At 40.8% G+C, this 22,192-nt stretch overlaps 1 protein-coding gene across 1 annotated transcript in view; it reads left to right on the top strand.

Annotated features, from left to right (window-relative positions):
• LOC132617424 (CBS domain-containing protein CBSCBSPB3) overlaps nt 1–21,985 on the top strand; it is a 33,571-nt gene extending 11,586 nt beyond the window's left edge. The window contains exons 8-14 of the mRNA XM_060332427.1: nt 8,126–8,231; nt 8,329–8,387; nt 19,206–19,312; nt 19,400–19,536; nt 20,658–20,740; nt 20,852–20,941; nt 21,306–21,985. Of these exons, the coding sequence (XP_060188410.1) occupies nt 8,126–8,231; nt 8,329–8,387; nt 19,206–19,312; nt 19,400–19,536; nt 20,658–20,740; nt 20,852–20,941; nt 21,306–21,485 (762 nt within the window). The 3' untranslated portion in view covers nt 21,486–21,985. The remainder of the gene's footprint in view (nt 1–8,125; nt 8,232–8,328; nt 8,388–19,205; nt 19,313–19,399; nt 19,537–20,657; nt 20,741–20,851; nt 20,942–21,305) is intronic.
• The last annotated feature ends 207 nt before the right edge of the window (nt 21,986–22,192 follow it).

Raw genomic sequence — 22,192 nt, 5'->3', positions numbered from 1 at the left:
ATAAGGCTAAGAGATTCAAAGCCATATGGAAATGAAATAACGCAAGCGACACAGATAACATAGGATAATCAAAGCACAGGAAATAACAGATAATAGCAGAAATCAGAGCACAAGAAATTAAACTGCGATAATGCCACTACTAATAAGACAGGGTAACGAGACTATCTACGAGCCTTCTACCCTAATCTGAGTCCTCCAAACCCTCCTATCTAAGGTCATGTCCTCGGTAAGCTGTAACTGCGCCATGTCGTGTCTAATTACCTCTCCCCAATACTTCTTCGGCCTACCCCTACCTCGTCTGAAACCATCCATGGCCAACCTCTCACACCTCCACACTGGGGCATCTGTGTCTCTCTTCTTCACATGCCCAAACCATCTCAATCTCGCTTCTCGCATTTTGTCTTCCACCGAGGCCACTCCCACCTTGTCCCGAATATCCTCATTCCTAATCCTGTCACTCTTGGTGTGGCCACACATCCATCTCGACATTCTCATCTCGGCAACTTTCATCTTTTGAACGTGAGAGATCTTAACTGGCCAACACTCCGCCCCATACAACATAGTCGGTCTAACCACCACTTTGTAGAATTTGCCCTTAAGTTGTGGTGGCACCTTCTTGTCACATAGCACTCCGGAAGCAAGCCTCCATTTCATCCACCCTGCCCCAATACGATGTGTGACATCATCATCAATCTCCCCGTTGCCTTGCATAATAGATCCAAGATACTTGAAACTACTTTTCTTCTGGATGGCCTGGGTACCAAGCCTCACTTCTAAGCCAGCCTCCTGAGGTGCTTCACTAAACTTACACTCTAAGTACTCTGTCTTGGTCCTACTCAGCTTAAACCCTTTGACTCCAGAGTATGTCTCCAACCCTCCAGCTTAGCGTTAACTCCGCTACGAGTCTCGTTGATCAGGACTATGTCATCCGCGAAAAGCATACACCATGGCACCTCACCTTGAATTTGCCGCGTCAATCCATCCATCACCAAGGCAAATAAACGGACTAAGAGCTAATCCTTGATGTAACCCTATCACAACTGGAAAGTGCTCTGAGTCTCCTCCTATTGTCCTTACCCTGGTTTTGGCTCCCTCATACATGTCATTGATCACCCTAATGTACACCACATGTACACCTTTAGTCTCGAAGCATCTCCATAGGATCTCTCTTGGAACTTTGTCGTAAGCCTTTTCTAGGTCGATGAATACCATGTGTAAGTCCCTCTTCCTCTCCCTATATTGCTCCACCAGTCTCCTCACAAGGTGGATGGCTTCTGTAGTTGAGCGTCCCGACATGAATCCGAACTGGTTCTCTGAAATAGACACGCCTCTCCTCACTCTCATCTCCACCACCCTTTCCCACACTTTCATAGTATGGCTTAGCAGCTTGATACCTCTGTAGTTGTTGCAACTCTGGATATCTCTCTTGTTCTTGTATAGAGGGATCATTACACTCGACCTCCATTCTTCGGGCATCATTGCCGTCTTAAAGATGACATTAAACAACCTAGTCAGCCACTCCAAACCTGCCGGGCCCGCGCTCTTCCAAAATTCCCCAGGAATCTTGTCAAGTCCGGTCGCTCTTCCCCTGCGCATCCTACGAATAGCACCCTTAACCTCCTCAACCTTAATACTCCTGCAATACCCAAAATCGTGACGCCTTCCTGTATGTTCTAAATCTCCCAACACAATGTCTCTGTCCCCTTCTTCATTCAAGAGTTTGTAGAAGTATGACTGCCATCTCCGTCTAATGAGAGTCTCCTCTACCAATACTTTGCCATGCTTGTCCTTGATGCACTTCACTTGATCCACATCACGTGCCTTTCTCTCCCTCGCCTTGGCTAGCCTGAACAATTTCTGATCGCTCTTCTAGTTCAGCATAAAGGCGTTCAAAAGTTGCCGTTTTTGCCGTCGAAACCGCCAACTTCGCCTCCTTCCTCGCCATCTTATAAAGTTCCCTATTCGTCCACTTCTCCACCTCATCCTTACTTTCTATCAACTTCGCATACGCCACCTTCTTTGCTTCCACCTTCCCTTGAACTTCTTCATTCCACCACCAGTCCCCTCGATGCTGACCACGACTACCTGTCGAGACCCCCAACACTTCCCTTGCTACCACCCTAATGCAACTAGCCGTCCTGTCCCACATACTGGTCGCATCCCCACTACTATCCCAGGCCCCCATTACCTTCAATTTCTCTCCCACCTCCAGGGCACTAGTCGTGTTTAAACTCCCCCATCTGATCTTAGGTCGGTCATCCACGACCCTCTTCTTCCTCGTCATCTTGATCCCTAAATCCATCACCAAGAGCTTATGTCGGGTTGTAAGATAGTCGCTCGGAATGACCTTACAGTCTTTGCACAGACCTTTATCATCCTTCCTAAGGAGTAGAAAGTCTATTTGAGTCTTAGCCACTGAACTACGGAAGGTTAGCAAGTGCTCCTCATTCTTTGGGAAACTCGAATTGGCTATCACCAACCCAAAAGCTCTTGCAAAATCCAAAAGTGAGACTCCTCCTCCATTCTTGTCCCCGAAGCCAAAGCCTCCATGCACATCATCATAACCTCCCGAAATAGGCCCGATGTGCCCATTGAAATCACCTCCCACGAATAGCTTCTCAGTAGGCGGTATGCCTCCCACTAACTCGTCCAAATCCTCCCAAAAGCGCCTCTTCTCCTCCTCGCCTATGCCCGCTTGCTGCGCATATGCACTAATAATGTTCAAAGTGAGCCCTTCAACGACCACCTTAATCGACATCATCCTATCAGTGGCTCTCCTAACCTCTACCACCTGATCCCTTAATTCACTATCTACTAAAATGCCCACCCCATTTCTATACTTCGACCTATCAGAGAACCACAACTTATACCCGTCTACCTCCTTAGCTTTAGGACCTACCCATTTGGTCTCTTGGACACAAGCTATATTAATCTTTCTCTTCTTAAGAATCTTAACTAGCTCTATGGACTTCCCCGTTTACGTCTCAATGTTCCAAGAACTCAACCTAGACGCTCCTTTAACCCACTTACCCCTCCTAACCCTCGCCTCCGTCCCCGAACGAGAACATGACCCTAGTCTACCATCACTAACCAAAGCCACGAAAATGAGTATGAACTAATAAATTATTCAAAGGTCTAAAGTCAGCAAAGTGTAACTACAAGTGTATGGACAAATAATGGATATGGCAACCGGAGGTACCAACTCCAGTTGAACTGAACCTGGTCGCCGCCGGAAAACACTGTTCAACGTCCGAGTTACTGTTCACTACCGGAAAAATGTTCACAAAGACCTGAAAGGGAGAAGAGAAGAGGGGGGAAAAAGAAAAAAAAGAACAAGAAAAGAAAAAAGAAAAAAAAAGGAGAGAGAAAGAGAGGGCTGGCCGGAAAATGTTGCCGGAAAAGTCACCGGCGATGGCGCAGCGGCGCTCTGGCAGCGCCAGAAGCAGATAAAAAAGGGAAAAAAGGAGAATAGAAGAAGAAGAGTAGAAGAAGAAAAGGGAAAAGGGAAGGGAAGGGATTAATCTCCAATTAATCAACCTGAAATATAATTAATTTGCAACATTACTTTTCAACTTTGATTACATTAGTGTTATACTGGGAAAGTAGAAGACAGAAGCAAACAAGAAGTTAAAGATAGAAGTAGCAGAATAAGAGGACTTGCATACTAGAAGAAAAAAAGGAAAGAGTCATTTGATTGAGAAGAAAAAGGTGAATCAAAAGAAGTTGAGAAATACAAGTAGTTTTAGAACAAGCAGTACAAAATCTAGGAGGCCAAGAAGATAAGAACAACAAAGAGAACGCTAAAGCATACTTCTAGATAAGTTTTTATATTCAATAGCAAAGGTCATTTTCCCTTCTGTTTTTTCATTTTTAAATTGAAATTCAAAGAGTCAACACATCACGTTGGGATCACTTTGCACCCCATTCTTTGAAGAGTACACTTTTATGAAGCACAAGGCTTCAACCATGAAGTGACAACCCCTTGCTTCACATGAAAGCAATGAAACAATCGTTGTTATGCAAATAGTGTTCAATTTGTAGCTTGGTAAAATATCCTTAAGGATTTGCATGTGGGATTGCTCTCAATGGTGCAATTCTATTTAAGAATGGTATCACTCTATCCTTTGCATATTTTACTTGTCATCTGCTTCGGGTTTGGCTTCTATTTAGAAACCAGGGACTTGGATGCATGATAACTAATACGCTTAAGTTACACCTTTTATGTAAAGCGATCGTACTAATATAGTGACTCGCCAGATCAGATATCGAACCTGAAGGAGCTTGAGAGTTAGACTTTTAGGTATCTGTATTCTTTTTTGATAAGGTAATAATTTTATTTCCATATCGCTTTGAATCTCTTAGCCTTATCTGACCTCTTTTTATGCTTTTTATTGAGCCGAGGGTCTTTCGGTAACAACCGTCCTACCTTGGTAGGAGTAAGGTCTGCGTACACTCTACCCTCCCCAGACCCCACGTTGTGGGATTTCACTGGGTTGTTGTTGTTGTTGTTGTAATAATTTTATTGACAATTGGGGGAAAAAGTACCGTATACAAGCCGTATACCAAAAAGAGAACCTACGTCAAAACATGATTCTCAAAAAAGGAGACCCAATCTTCTATACAAACAGGGGTCTCATGGGACCACGTTTATCCTCTTAAAATTATTGTAATGTATTAAAACTACTAAATTAAGACTAATAAGAATTAATCAAACACTTGGGTGCGGAAATTTAACTAGGTTGTACTCAACTGATAAAAAAACATAGGATGTGTACCTAACCTAGATGTAAAGCTAACAAATATAATTTGTCAAGCTTTTAGTGGTTAAGGATGTTAGGGCAACAAATACTCAATTACCCACTCAATATTGAGTGGTCTAAGCCAAGTTTAACTCCTTCAAGTCAAAAGGATTGCATTAAGATCAACTGGTTAATTGCGCAATTCGGGATATTCTTATCTCTAGTTCAATCCCTTTAATTAGAACTAATTGACCTCTCAATTAGTCTAATTGATTGTTAGTTAATTTACTCAATCCTAATTGTCCTTCCTCAAGTGAGAATCAAGATATTTAGGGCATAAATCAATATTTGCAGCCACTAATTTGAAATATAAGCAAGAAATTAACTAAATAACATTGAACCTAATCATATTTGAGAATAAGAGAAATGGAAGAGAAATAGTGTCAAAGGATTATTATTAATTTATTTGAGAAAAGAAAAATAAAATAAAATTAGAAAAAACCCTCAGGGGTTGGCCTGGTGGTAATTGGCTTGAGCCTTGGGGTGCTCCCTTTCAAGGTCTCAAGTTCGAAACCCACTGGGTGCAAACAATTTCTGAGGGCCATCGGACTGGGGTAAAACCCTGAATTAACCGTGGTGCACTTGCGGGAAACTCCTTGCCGAGGGCCTGTGCGCTCCCGGGATTAGTCGGGGCTCAAAGAGACCCGGACACCCGGTGCTTAATCAAAAAAATAAAATAAAATTAGAAAAGTTATATTAGCTTGTAATTACGTAGTGTATTTACCGCCAATTCTTACCTCCCCCTTGAGAATTGAAGAGTGTGATTCCACCTCTTCAGTTACACCCAATTCCATGTTGACCAAGCAATTACTTGGCCATACGGACATGCTAAACTGTGTAATTACACCCAATTACACACAAATCCAATTCCTAGATGGCTTTCCAAACAGTCTCTCAGAGAATTTCAGCTTCAGTTCTTCTGGCAAGAGAGAAGCCGCACAATATAGTGCGGTCTGCACTTTACTTCTTGTCAGCTTCACACTCTTCTCCCATACTGAATTAATAAACTTCTACCGGCAAGCGCGTCACTGCACAATAAAGTGCGGGCTGCACTTTTCTCCCTTCATTCATATTTTTGCTTCTTTTCTTTAGGGTCCCAAGCTCCTCAATTTACATCTCTTTGCTCCTTTTAGACTTTTGATACTCATCCAACTTATTAATCTACTTACTGAGTTGAAGCTCAGCTGCAAGAGAAAAAACAACATTAATTAGTGACGCATAAGTGGTAAATATTTTGATGGATATGGATAACCTGATATTTTAAAAATAAGACAACCAAATGAAACAGTTAATAACCATAAAATATATTATGTATGTGCGCGTGTGTGTGTCACCATTTCCTTAACTTTTGCCTGATATATATGTAGACATGAGGTAGTATGTTATAGTTGTGACATACTTAAAAATCATGTTCTTTTATGCTATTTTGTTCGACAAATGAGTTTAAAAGGATGATTTTGAAATAAGCCTTCCTCTTTATAGCTGAAGCTATCTTTTAATTTTTCTGTTGCCTTAAACTATTTATTTATTGATTAGTAGCTATATATGACAGAAAACAAAGTACTCGTGAATTACAAGGAATAGCAGCATTCTTAATCCAATTTATCAGACATTATAGTTTGCTACCCAGTATCTTTTCTCCTCATCATTTCTCGATCCCTCAATCTCTTGCTCGGTCAACGTCAAAGCATCTAAATGGATCACCTCTCTTCTGCAAATTCAAACTCTATCACCCTTATGTGTTTAGTTTCCCATATGGGTGAATCCAGCCATTCTGTTTATCTTTTACCTTTTTCTTTTCTTAGTATTTTCTAGAGGTGGCAGAATTAGCCCATAAAATCATAACCCGTCCAACCCGCCAAGTTGGGCTGATTATTGACCCGCCCATTTATTAGCCCAGACCATTTAAGCCCAACCCATTTCAGCCCATCAAAAATTTAGGCTGATAGTTAGCCCAAATTGATCCATGAGAAATCTTGTCAAAATATTTTCAAAAAGGCATTTTCTTAATTTAATATGTTACATATAGCCATAATAAAGAAAAATAATAATTTTATTAGGTACTCAAACATTATAAAAGAACAAATAAAGCAATTAAAACTTAGTAAGAATTCGGTGGGTTGGGTTTTGACTTACTTTTTAGCCCATTTTAGCCCAAGCTGCTGACCCACCCATTTATTAACTCAGCCCACTTTGACCCACCCAAATTCAGCCCAACCCATCCGTTTGCCACCTCTAGTACTATTTTGATTAGAGCTTCTTTCACTCTTGTGCTCTTCAAACCTATTTTTTGAGCCGATGGTCTTTCAGAAACTGACTCTCTACCTCACAAGGTAGGGGTAACGTCTGCACACACTCTACCCTCCTAGACCCCACTTGTGGGATCTCACTGGGTATGTTGTTGCTTCTCCAGCAGAAAGTTAACAAAATTTGAGGACCAAGAAATTAACCCTCCGTGAAACTATACAGTCATGCGTTTGGTGTAAAAGTTCAATTCTTGATACTTCAAGGTTGGTGTTTATACCATTGAGAAGCAGAAAATACAATTTCTAAAACTGTGGTCAGAACAAATGTTGATGATTAGTAATAGAAAATTTGAGCTGATCTAGCAAAGTTCACGCGTTGGGGAAGGTTGTGTTGTGGCAGGTGTGTGAAACATTAGGATAATGGTGTGCAGTTGCAGTTATGTCTCAGGTTAGAACGGGAGGGGACAAGTCCCTGACTATTGCATTATTATTAAAGCACTGTAGGATGTATTCCATTGTTAAAATAGGTGACCTGATAGTTGAGGAAATAACATGATGTTATTTGGTATTTTGCTATATGGCTTGTTGATGCATGTTTAAACGTTAGAAGGATGCTCTGAAATTGACATGCAATTCTTTAAGTAACACTGAGCATCCTTCTCATGGAAATCCTGAGGTGCTTATTCAAGTTCATCATTGGCAGCTGAACTTGTTTTTGGAAGCTCACGCAATGCTCCATCTACATGGTAGTCTTCATTGCTGGACTTTGTTGAACAGCTTATTTTCACCTTGTACTCTTTGGACTTTGTCAAAAGTTCATTTTATTCAAAAGCTCATCTGTGATGTTCCTTCTGTCCCACTTCACACCTCGGAACACACCCTTCTTATAGAGATAAGCACGCTTTCACATCTTATTAACCTGAATAGCTGGTGAGAGGAAAGGTTCCTTTTGGTCAACGTCTTGGAGCTGATAGAATTTCAGAATATGCAGGAATATACAAATATTGTTTTTTGGTTCTCTTTAGCCATGTCTCTTATCCAAGGAAAAATGTTTTTACTGAGACCTTGTCATATTTGTAGGTAATGACCTCAAACCCTGAATGCGCAACATTAGAGACAACGATACTTGAAGCTCTGCATATAATGCATGATGGGAAGTTTCTACACCTTCCTGTTCTAGATAGAGGTGAGCTTTTGCTTCTTGACATTTTCTACATTTTTCCAACTCTGACGTTAATAGTGAAAGTGGTTTCCACCGTCAAGCTTAACCTATATTTTTGCAGATGGATGTGTTGTCGCATGCATAGACGTATTGCAGATAACTCATGCAGCTATATCCATGGTAAACTTCTAGCCATTTCTTATGTTATAGGTCTGAAAAGTGATGGCATGTGAAATCCTAGTTTGAATTAGATGGCATATAGGAATGAGTCTAGTCACCTCTTTTGCATTATGTTGCTCTGATACGCGTGTGGGCACCCGACACGGGTGCGGATCTAGAAGTCGGATTCGTCATCACCTAAACTAAATCTTAGAAATTCGGGGATACAGACAGGAGTATGGGTGTAAATATGGTTTCAGTACAACCTATGTACTGTTTTGTCTATTAATACACACAAGTTACCAGTTTCAAAAAAAAAAAAAGATAGGCGTATGGGTACGAGTGTTAAAGATATAGAGAATAAATGTATTTTATGACATATATAAGTATATATTTGACATTTTTTTTTTCTTTTTTAGAAAGTAACAGTTGTATGTATTTGACTAGATCAGTACATAGGTTGTACTGAAAACCATATTTACGTCATAGCAAAAGTCAGGAAACTAGTCCATAAAGTGAAATTCTAACAAGAACCTAGGATTTCTATTATGGACTCAGTATCATCTAGGTAGATCTGCTTGCACCAAAAACAAAAAAGCTTAATGCAATTCAGTTTGATCTGCTGTACTTCACTGCTGGTGTCTTCAAAACACCTGGCTTTGGCAATAAATGGATCAGGTGGATCAAATATTGCATCAGTACAGTGAAGTTCTCAATCCTGATAAATAGCTCACCAGCAGGTTTTTTCCCTTCTAAGAGGGGTCTGAGACAGGGAGACCCTCTGTCACCTTTTCTATTCATCTTAGCTATGGAGGGGATGAATGATATGCTGAAAACTGCTAGAAGTAACGGTTGGATCAGGGGTTTTAAGGTAAATAACAGGGTTGACAATAATGTGGAAATCTCTCACCTACAATATGCAGATGATACTTTGATTTTTTGTGATGCTGAGATGGAGCAGTTGAGAATACTGAGGGTTATTTTCATCATCTTTGAGGCCATTTCTGGGCTTCACATCAATTGGGGAAAGAGTTTTATCTATCCAGTGAACAATGTGGAGCAGATTCGTGTGTTAGCTGATATACTGGGAGGGAAAGTAGGAGAATTACCCACGATATATTTGGGTATGCCTTTAGGGGCAAAAAGCAAATCAAAGGGAATATGGAGTGGAGTAATAGAGAAGTGTGAATTTTTTTTTTTGACAAACTGGAAGATGCAATACTTATCTTTGGGAGGGAGATTGACACTTATCAATAGTGTTTTAGATGCATTACCAACATATATGATGTCAATATTCCCAGCCCCTGCTAGTGTGATAAAGAGAATAGACACATTAAGAAATAACTTCTTTTGGCAGGGAAATAGTGATGACAAGAAATTCCATTTAGTCAAATGGGAAATTTTGCTAAGAAGCAAGAAGGAGGAAGGTCTGGGAATAAGGAATTTGAAGGCCCAAAATCAGAGTTTGATGATGAAATGGTTGTGGAGATATGCCTCAGAAGAAGAACCTTTATGGAAGGAAGTTATCAGAAAGAAATATGGGGAAGATGGTAGTTGGACCACAAATACAGTAACCACCCCATATGGTTGCAGTGTTTGGAGGTCCATCAGAAACTTGTGGCCAAAGATGTGGAATAACTCAAGGTTAAAGGTGGGAAATGGCAGGAAGATATCCTTCTGGAAGGACAATTGGATGGGACAAGGTTCCCTACAACAAAGCCTCCCAGATATCTACATTCTAAACCAACAAGAAGAAGTAACAGTAGCTGAGGCATGGTCTAATCAGGGATGGAACTTGACTTTTAGGAGAATGCTAAATGACTGGGAAATTGGGAGGATAACAGAGTTTTATAATGTCCTAAATCAGTTTAAGGGCATCACTGGAAATGCAGATGCTATGGTATGGCAAGGAAATTCCCGAGGAAATTTTAAGGTGACAGAGGCATACAGGATTCTAACCAAAGTAAACAACCAAGTGGGTTGTTGGCCATGGAAAATGATTTGGAAAGTGAAGATACCTCTGAAAGTAGCTTGCTTCTCTTGGTTGGTGGCCAAAGAAGCAGTATTGACACAGGAGAAACTGAGAAGAATGGGTTTTGATCTATGTTCTAGATGTTATTTATGTGGGGAACAATCAGAGACAGCCAACCATCTCTTTTTACATTGCAAATGGACATACCAAATCTGGAAGATCTTCATTAACCTGAGGGGAATCAGATGGGTGATGCCAGGTAATACAAAGGGGGCCCTTAGCAGTTGGGACAGAGAAGGTCTTTTGTCAAATCAGAAGGAGAGATGGAGGGTTGTCCCTGCATGTATATGGTGGACTGTATGGAAAGAGAGAAATCAGAGATGCTTTGAAGATAAACATAGTGACATACAGAAGCTGAAGATGAATTGTTTAGCTCTCTACTATTTTTGGTGTGAGAAGGAATGTCTAGTTGAAGCAGAAGATATCTTTGATGTTTTGGATAATATGTAACTAGCAATATAGGAAGGCGCTTTTTTGCTACAATCTGTAATAGTTTGGTTGGGGGACTATACTTTTATGGTATAGTATACCTGTGGATATATAGAATGTTAACATTGTCAAAAAAAAACACCTGGTATTCCTTTCTTTCCATATTGTCCACCAAATGCAGGCTGGGACAATCCTCCATTTATCTCTGTCTGAGGCTCCTACTCCTGCCTCCTCCCAGCTATAAAGTAACTGAGTAATCCTTTTTGGCATTACCCAAACAATGCCTCTTAGATTGATAAAAATCCTCCATAGCTGGGCTGTAATCCTACAATGTAAAAATAGATGACCAACTGTCTCAACCTCTTCACCACACAAGTAGCATCTGGAACAAAGAGAGAACTTTCTTTTTTTGAGGTTTTCTTGAGTCAAAACAGCTTCTCTTGCCAACCGCCAAGTGAAACATGCAACTTTGTGAGGCACCTTCACTTTCCATATGTGCTTCCAAGGGCAATGTTGCCCTTGTTGGTTCCCCTGGATCAAGAATTTGTAAGCTGAGCTCACTTTGTAAATGCCTTTGCTGTCTTCTTGCCACCATAGTTTGTCTGCTCCTTCCCGTGTTACTTTAAATTCTTCCAGTTTTTTGGAAAATTCTGTCAATGTATTGATTTCCCAATCATTGAAGTTTCTTCTAACCTGAATGTCCCATCCTTGAGCAGTCCAGTTCTCAGCTACCTTCTTATCTTGATGTACTGCCAGTCCATGAATGCTAGGAAAGAGTTCCTTTAGACAAGTGCTTCCCAACCATTTGTCCTCCCAGAAAGAAGTGTTTTCACCATTGATCACTTTTAACAGTGGAATGGATCCTCAAGAAAGGCCAAAGATTTCTTATAGATCTCCACAAGCTGATTCCCCAAGGGGTGTTCACCTCCTTAGTCACCCAATTGTTATCTTCCCCATATTTTGTTTTAATGATTCTTCCTCAGTAAGGTTGAGGTGTTTGTGACTACCTCCACAGCCATTTGAGTCTTAAAGCTTTGCTCTGTAAATTTAAGTTCCTGATACCTAAACCACCTTGCTTCTTTCCCAGTATAACATCACAGCACTTAATTAAATGGAATACCTTCGTATCTTGGTTACCCTTCCAAAGAAAGTCCCTTCTGATCTTATCAAGTCTTTGGATAACCCCCTCTGGAATGGGAAAGATGGACATCATATAGGTTGGGAGTGCATCCAGTACAGAGTTAATGAGAGTGACTCTGCCCCCTAGTGATATGTATTGTGACTTCCACCTAGATAATTTCTTCTCACACTTTTCAATCACAGAATTCCAGATATTCATAGACTTTGATTTAGCACCTAAAGGCATTCCCAAGTAAGTAGTTGGCAATGAACCTACTTCTCCACCCAAAATCCTGGTCAAATCTTCCATATTATTCACTTCATTGATAGGATACATATGACTCTCTCCAGTTAATATGTAAAGCAGAAATTCCTTCAAACAGTACCCTAATTGTTCTCAAAATCTTTAGTTGATCTTCATCAGCATCACAAAAAATTAAGGTGTCATCTGCATACTGTAAATGTGTGATTTCAATGTTTGCATTTAAGTTTGAGCTTGTCGCAACCTCAAAGCCTTTGATCCAGTTGTTGGTTCTTGCCACTTTGATCATATTATTCAGGCCCTCCATGGCTAATACAAACAGAAAAGGAGATAGGGGGTCACCCTGCCTCAACCCTCTATGTGCTCTGGGGAAAAACCTTCAGGCGAACCATTGATAAGAACTGAGAACCTGACAGTTGATATACAATACTTTATCCACTTGATCCATTTTCTTCCAAAACCCATACAAGAAAGCACTTTCAGCAAAAACTCCCAGTTGACATGATCATATGCCTTTTCAATATCCAACTTGCATAAAATTCCTGGCTTGCCTTGTTTAATTCTGGAGTCCACTGCTTCATTGGCAATTAAGATGGCATCCATGATTTGCCTATCTTTAATGAAAGCGATCTGCTGTACATCCACCAGCTTGTCTATAACTCTTTTAAGCCTCTGTGTGAGCACCTTAGAGATCAGTTTATAGACACTGCCTATAAGGCTAATGGGTCTAGTCTCTCAACTCCTTAGCACCTGTCTTCTTTTGGATTAATGCTATGTAAGTAGCATTGAGGCTTTTCTCAAAAATTCCATTAGAGTGGAAATTCTCAAAAGTAGCCATGATATCTGGCTTCAGCACATCCCAACATTTGATAAGGAAACCCATTGTATAGCCATCAGGACCTGGAGCTTTGTCCATGGCACATATCTTCAAGCATGACAACACCTCTTGTTCTTCAAAATCCCCCTCTGGAGCTGCTTTTTCTTCTTCATTAATAGCAGGACAGTTAATTAGGTTGCATGAAGGCCTCCAATCTATAGACTCAGAGTACAAACGCTGATAGAAATCAATAATTTCTCCCTTTATTCTTGTTGGATCCTCCACTGTTTCTCCTTGTATCACAAGCTGATCAATGTTTTTTTTTGAAACTGGCAAGCTGATCAATGTTGTTGCTTCTCTTATGTGCATTGGCCACCTTATGAAAGAAACTGGTGTTCCTATCCCCTTTTTCAAGCCAAAGAGCCCTAGATCTTTGTCTCCATGCAATTTCTTCATTTTTAAGATGCTCTTCACATTCCATCAACAAAGATGCCTTCATAACTGATTCTTCCTCTGTTAGCACTCTATTCAGCACCACAGCATCTAGTGTAGCCAATTTACTTAGAATCTGAGTCTTTTGAAATCCCAGGTTTCCTTGGCTCCAATCTTTCAACTTGGCTTTTAAAGCTTTGAACTTACAAGCCAGAATGAAATCTGGTTTGCCTGTAAAGACAAAGGAGCTCCACTAATCCCTGATTCTTTCCACAAACCCATCAGTATTCAACCACCAGTTTTCAACTTTGAAATAGGATTTGTTGTGCTCCCACACTCCACACTGCAATTCAACTGGGAAGTGATTAGATTCCAGTCTTTGCAACAGTGACTGCTTGATATTCCTGAACTTATCATCCCATTCATGTGAGAATAGAATCCTATCAATTCTGGATGCTATTCTATAGTTATCACCGTTATACCATGTAAAACACCCTCCCTCCGACTGAGGGTCTACCAATTCCATGTCTTCTATGAAGTCTGAGAATTCCTCCATGGCAGGACTTCTTCTTCTACAATTCATTTTTTCAGAAGGAAATCTAGTAACATTGAAATCCCCACAGACAGCCCAGGGGCCATCTATCAAACCCCTTACTGCCCCTAGTTCATCCCACACATTTTCCCTCTCTGTTCTGCAGTTTGGGGCATATACTCCAGTTATATGGCACTCAATTTGACATTTAAGATATAGAGAATAAATGTATTTTAAGACATATATAAGTATATAGTTGACGTTAATTAAAGTCAGTAAACTAAAGCTAGTACAATTAAATTCCTTGAAAATACTTAATATTTTGTTCTTAAAGTGTATCTCCTATAATAGCAAAGTGTTCTGGTACTTTATTGTAATTATATATATGATATAAACTCAAAATCAGACCAAATACCTAGTCAACCAATACTTCTTAGCCGCAGCGTAGTCAAAGTACACAAGTTAGGCTGTCTAAATCTAGTGCAGATCCCACACCACACACACCCGAATCATGTCAGGTCGACATGGATAACAACAACAACAACAACCCAGTGAAATCCCACATCGTGGGGTCTGGGGAGGGTAGAATGTACGCAGACCTTACTCCTACCAAGGTAGGATGACTGTTTCCGAGAGACCCTCGGCTCAATAGAAGCATAAAAAGGGAGTCAGATAAGGTTAAAAGATTCAAAACGATATTGCAATGAAATAATGCAAGCGACACAGTAAAACAGGATAATCAAGGAATTCAAAGCGATATGGAAATGCAAATAACGACAGCGGCACAGATAAAATAGAGTAATCAAAGTACAAAAAGTAGCAAATAATAACATAAATCAGAGCACAAGAAATTATAATGCGCTAATGCGCCTACTAATAAGGAAAGATAACGAGACTTATCTACTAGCCTTCTACCCTAATGTGGGTCCTCCACACCCTCCTATCTAAGGTCATGTCCTCGGTAAGCTGTAACTGCGTCATGTCCTGTCTAATCACCTCTCCCCAATATTTCTTTGGCCTACCCCTACCTCTTCTGAAACCATCCATGGCTAACCTCTCACACCTCCGCACTGGGGCATCTATGTCTCTCCTCTTCACATGCCCAAACCATCTCAGTCGCATTTCCCGCATCTTGTCTTCCACCGAGGCCACTCCCACCTTATCCCGAATAGCCTCATTTCTAATCCTGTCACTCCTAGTGTGCCCACACATCCATCTCAACATTCTCATCTCGGCAACTTTCATCTTTTGAACGTGAGAGATCTTAACTGGCCAACACTCCGCCCCATACAACATAGCCGGTCTAACCACCACTCTGTAGAACTTTCCCTTGAGTTGTGGTGGAACCTTCTTGTCACATAGCACTCCGGAAGCTAGCCTCCATTTCATCCACCCTACCCCAATACGATGTGTGACATCATCGTCAATCTCCCCGCTGCCTTGCATGATAGACCCAAGGTACTTGAAACTACTTTTCTTTTGGATGGCCTGAGCACCAAGCCTAACTTCCACGCCAACCTCCTGAGGTGTCTCACTGAACTTACACTCTAAGTACTCTGTCTTGGTCCTACTCAGCTTAAATCCTTTAGACTCCAAGGTATGTCTCCAATCCTCCAGCTTAGCGTTAACTCCGCCACGAGTCTCATCGATCAGGACTATGTCGTCCGCGAAAAGCATACACCATGGCACCTCACCTTGAATTTGTCACGTCAATCTATCCATCACCAAGGCAAATAAAAACGGACTAAGAGCTGATCCTTGATGCAACCCCATCACAACTGGAAAGTGCTCTGAGTCCCCTCTTACTGTCCTTACTCTAGTTTTGGCTTCCTCATACATGTCTTTGATCACCCTAATGTATGCTACAGGTACACCTTTAGCCTCCAAACATCTCCATAGGATTTCTCTTGGAACTTTATCGTAAGCCTTTTCTAGGTCGATGAATACCATATGCAAGTCCCTCTTCCTCTCCCTATACTGCTCCACCAGTCTCCTCACAAGATGAATGGCTTCTGTAGTTGAGCGTCCCGGCATAAATCCGAACTAGTTCTCTGAAATAGACACGCCTCTCCTCACCCTCATCTCCACCACTCTTTCCCACACTTTCATAGTATGGCTTAGTAGCTTGATACCTCTATAGTTTTCGCAACTCTGGATATCCCCCTTGTTTTTGTATAGAGGGATCATTACGCTCGACCTCCATTCTTCGGGCATCGTTGCCGTCTTAAAGATGACATTAAACAACCTAGTCAGCCACTCCAAACCTGCCGAGCTTGCGCTCTTCCAAAATTCCCCAGGGATCTCGTCAGGTCCGGTCGCTCTTCCCCTGCGCATCCTACGGACAACACCCTTAACCTCCTCGACCTTAATACCCCTGCAATACCCAAAATCGTGACGCCTCCCTGTCTGCTCCAAATCTCTCAACACGATGTCTCTTTCCCCTTCTTCATTCAAGAGTTTGTGAAAATATGATTGCCATCTCTGTTTAATGAGAGTCTCCTCTACCAATACTTTTCCATGCTCATCTTTAATGCACTTCACTTGATCCACATCGCGCGCCCTTCTCTCCCGCACCCTGGCTAGCCTGAACAATTTCCTATCCCCACCTTTCTCTTCTAGTTCAGCATAGAGGCGTTCAAAAGCTGCCGTTTTTGCCGTCGAAACCGCCGACTTCGCCTCCTTCCTTGCTATCTTATAAAGTTCCCTATTCGTCCACGTCTCCACCTCATCCTTGCTTTCTATCAGCTTCGCATACGCCATCTTCTTTGCTTCCACCTTCCCTTGCACTTCTCCATTCCACCACCAGTCCCCTCGATGCCGACCACGACTACCTGTCGAGACTCCCAACACTTCCCTTGCTACAACCCTAATACAACTAGCCGTCCTATCCCATATACTGGTCGCATCCCCACTACTATCCCAGGCCCCCATATCCTTCAATTTCTCTCCCACCTCCAGGGCACTAGTCGTGTTTAAACTCCCCCATCTGATCTTAGGTCGGTCATCCACGACCCTCTTCTTCCTCGTCATCTTGATCCCTAAATCCATCACCAAGAGCTTATGTCGGGTTGTAAGATAGTCGCTCGGAATGATCTTACAGTCTTTGCACAGACCTTTATCATCCTTCCTAAGGAGTAGAAAGTCTATTTGAGTCTTAGCCACTGAACTACGGAAGGTTACCAAGTGCTCCTCCTTCTTTGGGAAACTCGAATTGGCTATCACCAACCCAAAAGCTCTTGCAAAATCCAAAAGTGAGACTCCTCCTCCATTCTTGTCCCCGAAGCCAAAGCCTCCATGCACATCATCATAACCTCCCGAAATAGGCCCGATGTGCCCATTGAAATCACCTCCCACGAATAGCTTCTCAGTAGGCGGTATGCCTCCCACTAACTCGTCCAAATCCTCCCAAAAGCGCCTCTTCTCCTCCTCGCCTATGCCCGCTTGCTGCGCATATGCACTAATAATGTTCAAAGTGAGCCCTTCAACGACCACCTTAATCGACATCATCCTATCAGTGGCTCTCCTAACCTCTACCACCTGATCCCTTAATTCACTATCTACTAAAATGCCCACCCCATTTCTATACTTCGACCTATCAGAGAACCACAACTTATACCCGTCTACCTCCTTAGCTTTAGGACCTACCCATTTGGTCTCTTGGACACAAGCTATATTAATCTCTCTCTTCTTAAGAATCTTAACTAGCTCTATGGACTTCCCCGTTTACGTCTCAATGTTCCAAGAACCTACTCTCAGTCTAGATGCTCCTTTAACCCACTTACTCCCCCTAACCCTCGTCCCCGTCCCTGAACGAGAACATGACCCTAGTCTACCATCAATATCCAAAGCCCCGAAAACGCGTTTGAACTAATAAATTAGTCAAAGGTCTAAAGTCAGCAAAATGTAGCTACAAATGTATGAACAAAGCATAGATATGAGAACCGGAGGTACCAACTCCAGTCGAAATGAACCTGATCGCCGCCGGGAAATACTGTTCACGTCGGGGTACTGTTCACGACGTACTGTTCACGGCGGGGGTACTGTTCACAGCAACAACCAAAAAACTACTGTCCGGAAAAATTCGCCGGCGACTGAGCAGCGGCTATTTGGCAGATAAAAAGGGAAAAGAAGGAGAAGAGGAGAAGAAAAAGGAAAAAGCGAAAGCAAAGTAAATGTAGCCGGAAAAGTCGCCGGCGTTACCTGGTCGCCGGTATTACCTGGGTGTGATAGTGGCCGGAAAAAGATCTGAAATATCAGATATCAGATCTAATCTGATCTAAATCTCAGATCTGAATGGTAAAGGGAAGAGGAGAGAGAAAGTTAGAGAGAGGAGAGAGAGTTTCTAAAAGAGGATGTAGAGCACTTAATTCCGATGTAGAGCTAGGAAGATATTGATTACCAAGTTTGAAGGATTTTGAAGGATTTGAGCAACATAGATTTTGCATGACTAAATTAGTGTTTTTGAGAAATCAATTCTATTTGTAGGACTTTAAAAAATAATATTGGGGGTTGTATACGCGAAGACAATTTCCTTGGTGTATCATAGCTCTGCTTTACATTTATTGACTAGTAAACACACATTGCTTCGACTTGTTTGATTATTTTCTAATGAGTTGTGTAATCATTATTATCAGCATCATTGATTTAGTTATAACAGAGACGCCCTATCTAAGCTGCAAGTTTGAAATAGCAATCCCATCAAACACACTTGAAAGACTGCTTCAAAAGTGGCTATTCCTTTGAGAGCTCTGGCCAAGTGTTTTTGGGCTAAGATGGCACGCAGACCGTTATGCAATAATATTGAGCATCTAGATGTTCTATATTATATCGTTTCATTAGTTGGTTATCCTTAAAGTTTAAATTTTTGTAAACCTATTGTGGTTATAGAGGTTATATTTTCTGCTCTAGGCTTCTATTTTATAATGTATCAACTTCATGGAGGGCTCAATTTTGAAGTGTGGGGAGAAGGCCCACGTGCTGTATTCTTGGAGAAGGCACACTTGCTGTATTCTTTCCAATGTTTCTAAATATCTAGTTTTCGTTTCTAAAAGACGAGTAATTCAAAGTCTAGATTGACATGAAAATTGGTCAAACGCTCAAATAAAGCCTCAGTACGCGAATTAGGACTTGTATCTAAAGGAGGAGCGTATCATAATTTTTTGAGGAAGGAGTGCAATACTGAGTATGTTGTCTCACATTTGCTTTTTTTTATAAAGGTGGAGAACAGCTCGGGTGCTGTCAATGATGTGGCCAATACTGTGATGCAGAAGTTTTGGGATTCGGCACTTAACCTGGAGCCACCAGATGATTATGATACGCTCAGGTACTTATGCTTCCTAGGTTGCTGCTTTCATGACCTGTGCATAATAAAGCTAACAGTGCAAGCTTTGTTCTTTTCCTTATCATACAGTGAGATGTCTATGTCTCAATTGATGATGTCAGAAGGGACAGAAGCTGGAAAATCTGGATATCCATCTTTGGGTCTTGGAAATACATTTGCTTTCAAATTTGACGACCTTAAAGGTCGTGTCCACAGATTTAATTTTGGTGAGTGCTGCAGACTTCATTACATTGTGCAGTAGAGCATTATTCAACCTTCTGTATCATTGAAATTACTTGATTTTCGTTCACAAGAAGATATACTCCTTCCATTTAGATTTGTGTTGTACCTTACTTTTTAGTTTGTTTAAAAATAAATGCCACTTTTCTGTACAGAGTAAATCTTAAATTCCAACATTCCCATTTTACCCATAATGACGCTTCCCGACAGGAATGATATGACATGTTTAAGAACACAAGATTCATAGAGTATTCTTTGCTATGTTATACACACTTTTAGTTTGGAATCATAAGATTCAAAAGTTCTCTTACATTCTTAAATTTTGTGGTTAGTCAAACTAAGGTACATAAGATGAAACATAGGAGTAGTTTGTTTGTTTCTACTTGTGATGGTTTCATTATGGTGAATGTATGCTTTTGTTGTGAAGAACTGCTTTTTTGCAATAGATAATATGTTCACCTCTAGAAATGAGTTGCTATGAAACTCATTTAGATATCTTCGAGTAGCTGTATTTAGTGATATTAAGTTTTCATTTTATCATGAGAGTATTCTCCCTTGCCATTGGAGAATGTAGCTTATGCTTCATTGCAGGAGTCTAAAAGTGGAGGATTTCTAAGGTTTCATGTTTTGTGAAGTTTGTATTAAAAGACTATAGAGTCTGACTAAGCCTTTTGTGCGAGCTGAAGAAACTGGAGCTTAAATTAAAGTGCTGTAAATTTTGGTTGAACAGGACAGATTTCCTTGAATAAGGTTAAAATGTCTGATTGAAGAAAAGGTTTTATGCTGGTAATGGTGCATATTATACAAGCTTTTAAAAAGCTAATATTAACAACTTGAAAACCTAAATGAGTTTGTCTCTATGTTATTGACTGTTTTTGTCCGTCAGTAGTCTTCTCATGGTTATGCTTTTACAACTACACTGCAGGATTCAAGGTGGATTGTTTTCTGAAACTTTACTATCCAGTAAAATAAATTTAGTTATAAGAAGCAACACCAAAGCTTTTACTACATAGGAATTCCCCCTTAAAACTTAAAGAGGTTCTATTCATGCACTAGTTCAACTTAATTCTTAGAGAATGCATCTCACCCTCTGCTTCTTCTTTCTCAGGCTCAGAGAGCTTACTGGAGCTTGTTACTGCAGTTATGCAGAGGTTAGGTGCAGTAGATGAACAAAATCGTCCTCAACTTTTGGTAGGTGTTAAAGAAATATCTTGTGTCGCCTTGATGAATTTTGTTTTCTGTTTTTTCATGTAGTGTGTATATGAGGAGATGAAGGTGATATGAAACTTTCTGTTTTTGTAGTATGAAGATGATGAAGGCGATAAAGTTCTGCTGACATCTGATAGTGATCTTGTTGGTGCAGTTAACCACGCCAGATCACTGGGACTAAAGGTATGCTGATGCTCCTCGTTTATGTCTTTTCCTATTGCATCGACTTCTAAACATTTTAAGTTATGGTTGTCAAATTTGAGGAAGATCCTGTGTCACGAGCAATTGCATCCCTTTGATAATGAATGAATTTGTGATCATAATGCACGAGGTAGTTTGGTCATTAGTCGGATAAGGCAGAGAAGCACCAACTTGTATGTACTGACAAGTACCTTTTGATATTTCTGGAAAAAATTGTTTCCCTTAAGCATCAAACTTCTGATTATGACCAAAATTCCATCACGCATCTGTTTCAGTCAGTGTATCTATACAGGCTCAATCGACAGTTTTGTCGTTAAGTTTCATGACTGCTACATTTCTTTTTCAGGTCTTAAGGTTGCATCTAGACTACTCTGATGTAAACCAAGAAAAACCAGTGCAGCAATTGAGTACTACCTCTGAAGAGAAAGAAGGATGGGGTTCACTGCGCATGGGGATTTTTGCAGGAGCTGTTGTGCTAACAAGTGTTGGTGTACTGGCCTACTTGAAGCGTACCAATACATGCTAAAACCAACTTTTAAGGATTCTGCTAAAAAGGCGATTGGTTCCATTGACTGATGTGTGAAGTTCCCAAATTTTGCTGCACATATTTTGGTGGCCTCACTTTTGTTATAGGTAGAGAAAGGCAGTGTTTGAGGTGATGGACAGTGTCCAAACATGCTCATATAACAGTAGCTATAAAGGATGAATCCGTCTTTTCTCCCACTCCCTAATGCCAACTGGTTGACAAGAAAAGGAGTGGGGGAGCAAAGGGAAAGAAAGGAGAGTTCATGAGTCTAAGTAGCAGCTGTATCTCGTTGATGCGAGTTATATACGTGTTATTTGTTGGTCAATTACTGTTGTAAATTTGAACCCATAAGTTTTTCCATGGCCTGTAAGTCCTTCCGAAGTTTGCGGGGATGCATCATAAGTTAAGTACTGTAAAGCATTAGTAAATAACAACAGCATATGTGTCTTGGTGCTCATCTTTTTTCTAATACTTTTTAAATAAATAAGAATTTGCCTTCAGCTTAGCAACTACAAATCTGGTATGTAGAATTCAGCCATGGTTTAAATACTCAGTAGCAATAAAAAAGAAAAGATAAGAGTTGGGGAAACTATCAAATTGTTTGCGCCTCATTATATTCCACCAAGAAGCCATATCAATCTGCTATCTACTGATAAAATGCAAGAGCTGCGCTGATTGTGTAACAAAAACTATATGCAAGTGAGGGT

This window comes from Lycium barbarum, chromosome 11 (genome assembly GCF_019175385.1).
Source record: "Lycium barbarum isolate Lr01 chromosome 11, ASM1917538v2, whole genome shotgun sequence".
Classification (NCBI taxonomy): Eukaryota; Viridiplantae; Streptophyta; class Magnoliopsida; order Solanales; family Solanaceae; genus Lycium; species Lycium barbarum.
This window is presented reverse-complemented; position numbering and strand designations above follow the sequence as displayed.